The sequence below is a fragment of the Henckelia pumila genome, chromosome 3 (assembly GCF_033568475.1).
Source record: "Henckelia pumila isolate YLH828 chromosome 3, ASM3356847v2, whole genome shotgun sequence".
Taxonomy (NCBI): Eukaryota; Viridiplantae; Streptophyta; class Magnoliopsida; order Lamiales; family Gesneriaceae; genus Henckelia; species Henckelia pumila.
The window spans coordinates 87,667,000-87,679,796 of record NC_133122.1 but is presented as its reverse complement, the minus strand read 5'-3'; the positions used below and the strand labels follow the sequence as shown (position 1 = coordinate 87,679,796).

At 38.7% G+C, this 12,797-nt stretch overlaps 1 protein-coding gene across 1 annotated transcript; it reads left to right on the top strand.

Annotated features, from left to right (window-relative positions):
• Nucleotides 1-1,375: 1,375 nt before the first annotated feature.
• On the top strand, nucleotides 1,376-3,546 carry LOC140892154 (uncharacterized). Its single transcript, XM_073300919.1, has 5 exons — nucleotides 1,376-1,523; nucleotides 1,604-1,727; nucleotides 2,397-2,498; nucleotides 2,794-2,954; nucleotides 3,165-3,546. The coding sequence occupies exons 2-5, from the start codon at nucleotides 1,631-1,633 to the stop codon at nucleotides 3,279-3,281; spliced, it is 477 nt and encodes a 158-aa protein (XP_073157020.1). The 5' UTR covers nucleotides 1,376-1,523; nucleotides 1,604-1,630; the 3' UTR covers nucleotides 3,282-3,546.
• Nucleotides 3,547-12,797: the final 9,251 nt, after the last annotated feature.

Here is a 12,797-nt window from a genome sequence, read left to right as displayed (position 1 = left end):
AGATTGATTCCCTAGTTTCTTGCATAGTTATCTCCCATGTAATCTTAACAGATCCCATTAGACTCATTTCTAGAAGTTTAATGAATCCTTCTTTATTAAGATCTAATGTCCCTGCTGCTATTCTCATAGCTGACGTCCAATCATCTATAAGATCTTCTCTATTTTTAAAGTCCAAAACATCAAGGTTTAACATAACCCCATAAGGATGTATTAGATCTAAAACAGTTTTTTCGTAAGGAGTTTGATGGAGTGAGATTTTACTCCTTCTCGATCTGGTTCCTGCTGAATGTGAATTTTCTCCAACTTGGAACTCACTATGTGGTTCTTCTGTTTTAACCACATATCTTGGAGGATTCCCTATGAGTTGTTCACCCTCAGGGAAATTCATTTTTAGATCTACTACTTTGAGATTCGCAAAAGAATCCACAAGATCTTGTAGATCCTCGAGATTTAATCTTTCTAAAGTAGTCATCAGATAGTGTTTTTCTCTGATACTGCTTTTATAAGATTAATCATCATTTCATCATTGGTTAAAGGTTTTTGGACCATTTTTGTTTTACCTTTCTGATGTAACAAAGGTTCGGTACCAAATAAGAGTGGTAACCTTCCTCTTGTATTTTCTTTTCTAGAACCCGAAGTATGTTCTAGATTTATGATTTTATTTTGAAGATCCTTTAGGTTTCCAAGAATTTCTTCTTGTTTCTTAAGGATTTCTTCAATTTGTCGAGGTATTTCATACAGCTGATTGCTGTAATATTGTACCGTCTTTTGAATTTCTCTAAGATCTTCAAAGAGTTTAGAGGAATCTGGGGTAATCTCTAAAAATTGAGAGTTAGAAATCATTTTTCTTTATCTCTTCAAAATTAAGAGCATTAGTCACAACTTGTTGTAAGTAATCTATTGTGAATAGATTAACTTGTTTATAGGATTTCATATGAATAAAATCTTCTTGATTCAAACCTTCGTTTGAAGTCATCTTTTAAAAAAAAATCTTCTCCTCAACAAAGAAAAGCATGAATTAACGAATAATATTATGTCTGAATAATTAACCTAAGGCTCTGATACCATTTTTACGGATAATTCTTTGTACCATGAATAAGCACAAAATCTTCAGATTTTAGCATAAAGTCCTTAGATTTTAAGCATAAAAAAGCATAAATCCAGTACAAGAATGAAACAATTAAATATTCAAGTTTTGTGGTCTTAGGAAGCTATTGCAAAGAATCTTATGGATAAAAAGTTAGGGCAAAGTCAAGTTTAAATTTGGGGATTTATCACCAATTTGCTCTTAATATACTCTCAGTTGTCTAGAACATCCAAATCCAAATTAAATACATAGACAATATCAATTATTGACATGAATTAAAAAATTATAAAAAAAAAAAAAGATAGCTGAGAACGGGACACCAGGGCCTTCTTAATTCCCCACCTATATTCATTTCCTCACAGCTAGCTTTCTCTTCAAGAAAATAATCTTCTCAACCTCATAAACCGATCGATTTCAATTTATTTTCAATTTATTGGTGAGATTTGATTCCAAAAATTGTTCTCCTTGTGGATTCGAACTGAAAATTTTCATCAGAAAATTTCAATTTCTTTTCAGGAACTGATAATTGGAGTCGCGGTGACTATGGCGCAGTTGAAGAAGACGATTGGTGCCCTACTTTGCGTGGTTTGTCTGCTAGTACCGTTGAATTCCGCAACGACCCGCGATGTAGAATACTGCAGTATGATTCCCTTTGTTTTTTTCCCTATTTTAATTTCGCTTTTAATTGTGATATGATGAACGGGATTTGCCCTATTTGTTCCCTTACGGTGGAGTTGATCGAATTTCTTCGTTACTGTAATTACTTGTTCTGGGTTGTGCTTGCTGAAGTTATCTGGCCTGGAATTTCAAAATTTTGAAATTGTAATCGAATTGTGTCATTATGATTTTCGTTTTTAGAGCGTTCAATCTTGATCTAAGTTTTTTTTTTTTGTAAAAGCTGGTGTTTGTAAATAATTTTGACGAATCCCCTAAATCTTGAAATCAGTCCCCTTTCACTGCTCATGGATTTAACTTGATGCATATAAGAAAAGGGTTGGATCTATTTGGCATGCATGTTCCAAAATGTTAGGAAAACAAATTCAAAATTTCATTTTCATTATCCAAAGTCACAACTTTCACCCCAAGTGTAGTTAATCTGCCCCAATGCTAAATTCTTGATCTGCCGCTGTTTTAAGCTTATGCTGCCTTGTTTTGTGTTCTCTTTCTGTAGTAAAGGAAAATGGAGTTGATTGTTTGTGTGCAACATACCTCTCATCTTAGAACTGGATGGCTTTGTAATTTGCAAAAGAATCTGTGGTGATTTTCGCATTATCTTTTTTCATATGAGGTTTGTCTAATTAATTGGCAGATAAGAAGGCCAACTATGCTGTCAAGGTCAGTGGAATTGATATAACCCCTTATCCCATTTCCAGAAACGTGGAGACCACCTTTGCAATTAACGCGGCCACAGGTATTTTCTTGATTGGTGCTTTAATCTTTTATGGTCCTATAATTGGTGAAGTGCAACATGAATGTAGAGCACCAGTTCGGTGTTTTTGAGGCTTGAGTTTCGGTTGTCCTTAGTTTGGGAATATGAGTAGGGGAAATTTGAACCCTTCATGATGAAATCTTCACCAAGAGCACATTATAAACCTTGAGCATCGTTTATTTTCAGTTTATACTCGGTAGGAATCTCAAAAGTTTATTATAACGATCAAAATTTTATGTTCTCTTTTGCTGAAGTCTCACCTGAGGTGTCCATGCAGATGAAACAATTTCCGGTGGAAAACTGAAAATTGATGTTGCATACTGGGGATTTTACATCCACAGTGAGAGTCATGACCTATGTCAAAAGACAGAATGCCCCATTTCCAACGGCAATTTTACAATAACTCACAAGCAAGCGTTGCCTGGAATCACACCATTTGTAAGTCATTTATCCTATCTGTATTTCAGGACTTCTTTTTTTTTTTAATGCATTTTAACAGGATTTTAATTATATAGCATAAGCATTCCCTCGTTGTGGACTTGTGGTGTTACAACATGAGACATCACCAAGTTCGAACCAACCCCCTGATGAAAAGGTTGACAATCAGGCATAAATTTGACATTTAGATGTGTATTATGTCGCATGCAGGGCTCTTACACCCTCAAAATGACGTTGTCTGATGCAAACAAGAAGGAATTGACGTGCATCAACTTTTACTTCAGCATGGGTTTTATTGAAGCTGCAGAAGGCTTGGCTGAAGCTTAAAATGTTGAAGAATTTTCTTGTGGTTTCTTAATCCCAGTCTTACATATTTCCATGTGTACTACTCCAAGTGCTCCATGTCGAGCGCCTATACTTCGTTATGTATGTATGTATTTATGGTGATCGAGACTTGCAGCTGCTGTTTAAACCCAAATCGCGCCTATACTTCGTTATGTATGCATGTATTTATGGTGATCGAGACTTGCAGCTGCTGTTTAAACCCAAATCACTCGAGGTTGCGATTATCTTATCTTGCTTTACTCGTTTACTTGACTATGAATACATCTCAAAGATCTTCTTCTCTTGTTAAAATATGATCCATAAGTAGCCCTCTCAAATGACAGATGGAACACAGTACCTGGTATCTCGTGGCCATGTCGTCGTGAAAAAAAAAAAAAAACAAAGAAAACAAAACAAAAAAACGAACTTGCCAATCACAGAGTTTTCATTATGAAAATTACTTGAATGATATCAATACGTTGATACAGAATGTCTTGGACTCTTGATTGATTTGAGAGAGCATTCCTTGCTTTCCCAACAAACACCAATTCAACTCAAAAAGCCTCTACTGTCGCCGAAGAACACAGCAACGGCATGTGTTAGATGGACACAACCTTAGCCCATCTGAATTTTGTCTAGAATGAAAGGGAGGAAGATATGCATCCATGTCCAAGATCAGTAATCCAAGAAAAGCTATACTCGGTACACACAAAGTTCAGACAAGTCTCTTTTGCACCACGATCAAGATCGAAAATCGACAAAATATGATACTTCAATCAAGATTGGCAGTACATAAATGGAGATCTCATCTGACCTGGTCGTACCTGACAAAGTATTTGTTTGTATCGTTTTTGCATAGTATGATGTTCGTTTTTGTGATTATAACGATAAAAAAAATCTTATGATATTTTATACATCGACATCTTTAAGTTTGTTAGGAATGAGGATGTATTTAGAGGAGGTAAATAAATACTTTAAAATTTTTTTCTAAAACACTGGAATTTGTTACAAATTTTTTATAGGATTAGCTATAAAAGACCAAATGTTTTCAACAATTCAAAAATGGTGGAACCACCAATAGTGCAAAATGTGTTGTGATAATCTACACTCAAATAATGCAAATCGATAAGATGAATAAGTGTAGAAGTAAAATAACACAAGATATATAGAAGTTCAAAAGAAAAATCTTTTTATGTCTTTTATTCTTACAGTCTATACCGGCCTTGGTCAATATGCGCACCTTCATTCCTTGTAGGGCCCCTTCGGAGCTCATCCTGAAGTACCAATCTCGTTCTGCTACCACTAGAACACATACAATATCAAAATAGTTTATCATGCATCATTGAAATATCATCGTCATCATATATCTCCGTCTTACTTTCTCACCATAAATATTTTCAACATGCTTCAATGATTTCTTTCATTAACATCCTAATACATTATCACAGCATATTAAAATCATCATGTCATCATGAATCTTGAATATAGCTTGAAACTTAACATGTCATACTTTTTAAATCATTTCATGCTTGAAAATCATGCATGCTAACTAAAAGAAAGATAAACATGTCCAATAAAATTTCACAACATTTCATGTATATGATTTCATAAGAAACATAGCATTCGTGAAAACATACTAGCATATAATGTATTACATAATTAAACCGATTCACGTGAGTTGTTCTTTCCGTTCTTGACATAAAAACTCGAAACTTTTTGTATAAAAACTCTTAAAAGTACTTAAAACGTCTTAAAAGATCATAAACATGAATTCTAAACTTCAAAAACGCGTACCAAAAATCTCGGTAAAGAACCCGGCTCACTGGGACATGAAATTCTATGCGCCCAGCGCAAGACAATCTGTGAAATCTCGGTTCTAAACATCTAATTTAGGATTAAAAAATAATTAAGCATACAAGATCCAAGATTAAAAGCAATAAAAGAATTTTTTTTAAAAAAAAATAAACAGTGCTTCGCTCGATCGGTAGAACTCAACCGATCGAGCGAGCAAAAAATCCAAAACTTTCTACCCGGGGTAAATTCCAGCATCGCTTGATCGGTAGAGTTCAACCGATCGAGCGGGCAAGATTTTTGCAAAACAAAGAATAGGCTGCATCTCTCTCGCTCGATTGGTTAAACTCTACCGATCGAGCGGCCAGCTCTGAACAAGAATTTCCAGAAGTTAAGCATACCAAATCAACTCCAAAATTCATACAATACATTGCAAAGAGTATAAAATACATGCAACAACAGCATACAAACCTCAATACTCGCATAAACGATACAACAGATAATAAGAAGTTCGAGATCTAAACATGTTCCAATATAACTAGATAGACATACTGATATGACTTCTAAACTGAGTCCCACTTCTATCTCTCACTATTGATGCTAACCAGGTCTTCGCTGACTCGATCATGCCCCACCTATTGCCAAGTACACATACAAAACAAAGCAATAGCCGGATAACTCCGGTGAGAAAGATATTCCCAGTCAAAGCAACATAACATGCAATAACAAGTAATATATCAATAGCATGATAGAAGGACAACATATTCAATGATAAGATGAATGAAATGCATGTCTTTAAAATCGTGATATCAACTCTGATAAACAAGGGATTGCTGCTATGATTTTGGGATCCCGAGTATGAGATCACGTAACGAATCACCGACTCTCCCAATCGAGGTGGTGCGACGTATCCCAATACCCTAGAATTTGGTGCGACTATAAGGAATATGCTGATGCTAGGTGAACTTCTACAACCCAGGCCACTCGCAGTATAGCCTCCAAAACGTCTAAACAAAAAGGGTCGTTCTGCCCCTGAAATCAAGGGTTTGGCTCAAGATGAATGCATAAGAAAACATAAAACATTAAGCCATATAACAAAAGCTCAAACAAAATACAAGTCCCACATTCTAGAACAAGTATTGATGCAAGTATGTGATTTAAGGGAAACTCAAGAACCAACTGTCTCGAGTGTGCTATCTTGCTAAAAAAATGGCTGCTTGTACCTTTTGATGCAATTAGCTCCAACTCTGGATATGCTACAAAAAAGGTTATATCAAAATCTATACAACCTAAACAACAACAATGCTCAAGGTAAACTCTTTACCGCTCTTCTTACAACTCTTCACGATCGACTGCTGCTAACTCTAGGCTCGACAAACTTCAAATAAATCTGTACGGAGACAAAAGATGATCAACAACAACTGTAGAGACTCGACCCGGATCCACTACCTAATCAGAGTTAAGAGCATAATTAAGCATGCATTAAATATAATCGCTGCGGAAGACTTAAATACAATCAGACCGGCAGAATACAACCGGCTAACAAACTCGATTTATACAACCCAATCGAATTACTTAGATAAAAACCTACAGCTAAATACTGCTGTCTTCAAGGTTGCTGGCTCCTCCAGGCTCCTGGTGCTCAATCCTGCACCTACACCTGCCCGTCGAATACGGTATCCAGATACACAAAAAATACTAGACGTGAGCTCTAAGCTCAATACGAAAGCACGGATAAACATACAAATATGATGCATTCAAATGACAGGGTATCCATATCTAGGATAACTGTATACAAAACTGCTCAAACTGGCGCCTAAAATATAAGCTCGTCACATCGGGGTAGCTAACCACTGTGTGCGACCACTCATTCCCGAATCACGGACGCGGACCATGGAGTCCTTCAGGTATCAGTACCTAAGGGTACTCGATATCAAACGTCCTAACAGGGCTGAGCAACCCTAACTGGCTCATCTCGAAAGATATACAGACATACAGGCACAAGATGATATGCACATGCCGCATAACAATAATAACATGCAAACACATAAATGCAACATATAAGCATGCATATCCGCTGGCAATCTCAGTCAGTACTTACGTACCTTTCTAAGGCAGTCCTAGTAGTCCCACTCTAGGTTCCAAGCCTATCATCAAGTCTACAATGCAAATACCCATGCATCATTCAATAAGCTCTAAAAGTCTTAACTAAGCTATTGCATACTCCTAAATAATTTAAGGAGACCATAGCTATACCTGCGTCCGTCGTCAGCCCACTGATGGCGACTATCCTGCAACTAGGGGCACACCCCTGTTGCAGCTCCACAGCCTCGAGCACTGCTCCGCTACACGAGCACTGCTCTGCTACTGTGTCAGACACTGTCTGACTATACTAAAATATGTTCCCTACTCCAACTCTACAATAAGAGTACCCAAAGCCCAAAATAGAACTTTGCAGGCGAAGGAGAGGAACTCGGAATTGGCAAGAAAATGAGGAGCTCGGACATCAGATTTATAGAGCACGTTCGGATCGTCCGATCCTGACTTCGGATCGTCCGAACTGCTTCGGGCCGTCCGATCGTCTTATCGGATCGTCCGATCTCCGCCACGCGTCCAACCAATCGCATGCAACCATACACCTGTCCAATACACTGTTCGGGTCGTCCGAACATCTCCCGGATGACGTCACCAATGACGTATTATTTTGGGAAAGCTGGCCGCATGAGTTCGGATCGTTCAAACCCACTTCGGACCGTCCGAAGTCTTCAGAGCCTCCGAAGCCTGGCTCTGTCCATGTTCGGATCGTCCGAACTCAAGTTCGGAGCGTCCGAACCTGCCGAACCATATCCACCATTTTTTAGTGTCCTGGATCCATTTCTGGACTCCGTTAATTCATGTGGAATTTCTTTAATCATGTTTTACTTAATCTCAACATGAATATACGATTAATTACTCATTAATCGTTAGTTTTGGATACGGGCTACTACATTCCCACCACCTTAAAAGGATTTCGTCCTCAAAATCTAAAGTAAACCCCGGGAATATAGTATAAACCATTCGTCCAATTCATTAATAGTTCCGGTTCAAAACATTGGGTCGAATAACCTTCGACAACCCCAATCCTTGCTAAATTTTGTCACACTACTGACTACCGTCAGTTATCCATCGTTAACCGCAACGACACGGCACATTCGGTCCAAATTACCCATTGAATCAGTCACACTGCCTACAGATCTTAGCGATGACACTCATGCTAAGATTGTAACTAGTTATCAGATATCTCTGGACACGCACGAACTCTATCGCTGCCCATTGAGAAAACAAGATACAACTCATTGTATCTCACTAGTGTAACGATAACATCGCATCCCTTGATGTTATCGCAAAGCTCTAAACAAATCGATCTAGATTCGACTTTCGGTCAAATCCTAGATATCCCTTTTTCAAGAACTCGTGTGGGTTACTTTTTATCACGAAGGATAAAATGTATCTTCCAAAACAGTACCTTATGCGAATAGAAATGGCAACTACCGGCCACCAGCTCGCAGAGCAATCACACCACTGCACACGACTCTAACCATCTGAAACCCTCAGACTGATTGCAATAAACCTTGATCTGAATCTCGCTATCGTAGATGGTATCGAATTTATCATCTTAGTCATCCTATCATGGATAACCACCAAATCCTGACAATTTCTGGCATCATAGTACGTACCTTTAGAACTTACTTTCCCAATGAATGTTTCCCAAAGAGTACCAACTAAGTAAACAGATGACAAAATCTCTGCTTATTAACCCCAATTGCTACAAAATCTTTGTACACAATTTCTTGTTTTAATGCACCCTTAGAGGTCGTCGCCTCAAAATTCACTATCATCTTGCTGAAACTCCCAGATGGACCAACACCATCCCCAGCAGTAGTCTATATCAGATGCTTACTTCTATCTCGGAACTAGAGATAGTATCGACGAAAATGATTCCGGTTAATCCTGTTCCAGATAACCAAATCCTTGGCTCCCTAGCGGAGATAACCAAACGAATTCAACTATATCCCGCACAAAATCTATCAATACTAGCGGCAATCCCGCTATCTCAACCTCTCAATGACACAGCATATCAGAATACACTAGGATATCAGTGACAACAACCCTGCCAGACTCAGAAAAACAAGTCTCAGCTGTTGTCTCATCCCATAAAATGACTAATGCTAACTTGCTAATGCTCATTGAAATCCATAAGCACTTGTCGAATCGCCTCTCAAGAACAACTCTTGAGACATATATTGCCAGCACCCCAAGCAAAACACTCTGACCAATAGTCCCCAAAATTTGTCCACTGACAATCCTGGGACAATCACTGAATCCTATTTCCTCAAACTGGATCAATAATTGCTAACACCAAGCAATGCTCAGATCAAAATCCTTCACTGGTAGCCAAAGCAACGTTACCAACAACTACGATCACAAGATCCAAATAATGACCACTTTCGTGATCCGCAGAATCCAAAAGTCCGAATTCCCGCATTCCTGGAGATCCCTTAGCGACTAAAGAATTTCCTAAATGCACTTGAATCATTATATTAAAGCATACCAAACTTAAAGTACCATTCCCAGTACTTCTTGATTCATTATATCCCATCTGTACCGATTGGAATAATCTGATCAATCAAATCGATATACTGTAGCTCTCGCCATGCCTGACGATATCAACCCTAATCAGACAATCACTGATCAATGAAACTCTCATGGCTCGATCAATATTGATGATCTCACTGCCACATGTCCGCATATCCCAAATACTTGGAATCAAAATAATCACAGCTGATTCAATCACTCATCTTTGACAGAGTCAGTCAACAGTTACAAGTAGTCACTAGTGATAAACCTGCACCAGTCTAGACATACTATCACTGTCTATCTTCATCCAAGATGATCATAAGGACTTGTTCAACCCAAGCCGCAATACAAGTCCGAAATATTTCAACTATCATTGAACATGCTCCTGATAACTATATCTCTTGCTAAGACTGCAACAAATCGAGACTGAGGTTACTTGTCGTGGTGTCCCACCTGAAATCACCACCAAGTGTACACTGGCATAAATCACGCTATCCTCACGCCTCAAGTAGTCATGTACAATCCTTAGCATCGGATATAATCTATCACTGAAGGAAACCATCAATGCTGAAAACTACTTATCTCCGAGTCAAATGTTTCAGGAATTTTACAAACCCATCTCCTGGATAGCTCCTATCACAAGAGCATCCAAACCCCAACTAGATCCACTAGTCTAGCAGTATCCAATAGACTAAAACTATCTGCTCAGAGTACTCACTCGTCAAGGAAAATCCCTCCAAGACTGGTCCTTATGACAAAACTGCAAACCAATATCTCTGACGACAGTCAGACGATATCTAAACCGCCGATACCTAACCAGGCATCCAATCCAATGTCATGCCCCATCGTGACTGTTACCAAAACTCTAGACTAAGTAGCCTTCCCACCGCCAAATCCTGAAGCACGAAGGCTTCCAGGCATTCTCCGAAGTACGAAAGACTCCCAGAGTAACACTGGCATAGGGTCGCGCTCCATCATGTCTAGTCATGGTCATAGTCCACAACTCTCGGCATATACTCGACTTGGTATCCCGATGAAATCCCATCATCACGAAGTCTCAACCAATGAAGGTCAATCAGACTACTGTCCTAAGGAAAGAACTTAGAACAAAAACTCAAAATTCCAAACAAGATCAATATTTCCATGCCCCCAGATGAATTACCTCATCAATGGAACTAACCCAGTCAAACGACTAATTAGGTCAATCCTAAAAAAATACCTAGACTAACCCCATGTCAATCTGTTACCACTGGCTTACTCAAAATCCATGAGCTATCCTAGTTGATTACCAATCAACTAATTCCAAGCCAAACTTTATAAAATTACTTGCAATCAATCACGAATTGCTGAATAAGTAACACATGTATCATTACTTCAAGTTTGTACAATTTCTTTTATTACAATCCCATGTAATACATACAGTATTCAAAATACAACAAAATGTACATCCAATAACTTGAACTAATACAACCAAATTCTGATGATATATTACAACTGAAATACTATTTACAAATACATCAATACAGTATTTTAAATCATCGAACTTGTCTTCGCTCCTTGAGCATGAAGCTTCCAATCGACACATGCATTGATAAAAGCATACTCCCGTCCAAGTCTCTCTACATGTTCTCCTGCGAAGAACTCCGGAGAAATGGCACGTGTTAGCTAACCAGCTATGCTCTGCGTCAGTGTATGTCAGTCGACTTCTTTTGCTCGCGATCTACCATCAGCGTTCTTCTTGTACCCAAATCATGCTCTTGAACATGAAGTTTCCCGTATGCCTACCAAAAGCATCGATACAAGCATACCGGCAAAACCATGTTCTACACGAGTTTACAGACCTTACGCTCGAAACCTGTCATGCTTAGGCACTCAAGGTATCTCCGGTGAAGGTCTATCTGACAATCTCTCTAGCTACGAGAGGAGAATCTTCAAGGACTGGAACCACATGGATTACTAAACAACATTCGTTCCAAAAAGCCATCAGAGATATCTGACGCGATATACCCAATCTTCTCTTCCAGTCTTCCCTGGCTGGAATCCATATGTTCTTCGATCAACATCCCAATGCATCGAATGATGAACCGTCCATAGCAGTCAGTCTATCTATCGATATGCTACTACTGGTGTTCTCATCACTGTTGCATTTCTTATAGTAAAGACTTATGCCGCAAACCTCGGCAATGAAGAACCAAATCTTCTTTCTCTAGGCCTCAATCAATCCTACAAGGATAATCAAGAAGTTTTATTATCAATTTCCTAATTCCCTTGCATGCAGCTCTGATACCATAAATGTAGCGACCCGACCCGGATCCACTACCTAATCAGAGTTAAGAGCATAATTAAACATGCATTAAATATAATCACTGCGGAAGACTTAAATACAAGTAGGCCGGCAGAATACAACCGGCTAACAAACTCGATTTATACAACCCAATCGAATTACTTAGATAAAAACCTACAGCTAAATACTGCTGTCTTCAAGGTCGCTGGCTCCTCCAGGCTCCTGGTGCTCAATCCTGCACCTACACCTGCCCGTCGAATAGGGTATCCAGATACACAGAAAATACTAGACGTGAGCTCTAAGCTCAATACAAAAGCACAGATAAACATACAAATATGATGCATGCAAATGACAGGGTATCCATATCTGGGATAACTGTATACAAAACTGCAAACTGGCGCCTGGAATATAAGCTCGTCACATCGGGGTATCTAACCACTGTGTGCGACCACTCATTCCCGAATCACGGACGTGGACCATGGAGTCCTTCAGGTATCAGTACCTAAGGGTACTCGATATCAAACGTCCTAATAGGGCTGAGCAACCCTAACGGGATCATCTCGAAAGATATACAGACCTACAGGCACAAGATGATATGCACATGCCGCATAACAATAATAACATGCAAACACATAAATGCAACATATAAGCATGCATATCCGCTGGCAATCTCAGTCAGTACTTACGTACCTTTCTAAGGCAGTCCTAGTAGTCCCACTCTAGGTTTCAAGCCTATCATCAAGTCTACAATGCAAATACCCATGCATCATTCAATAAGCTCTAAAAGCCTTAACTAAGCTATTGCATACTCCTAAATAATTTAAAGA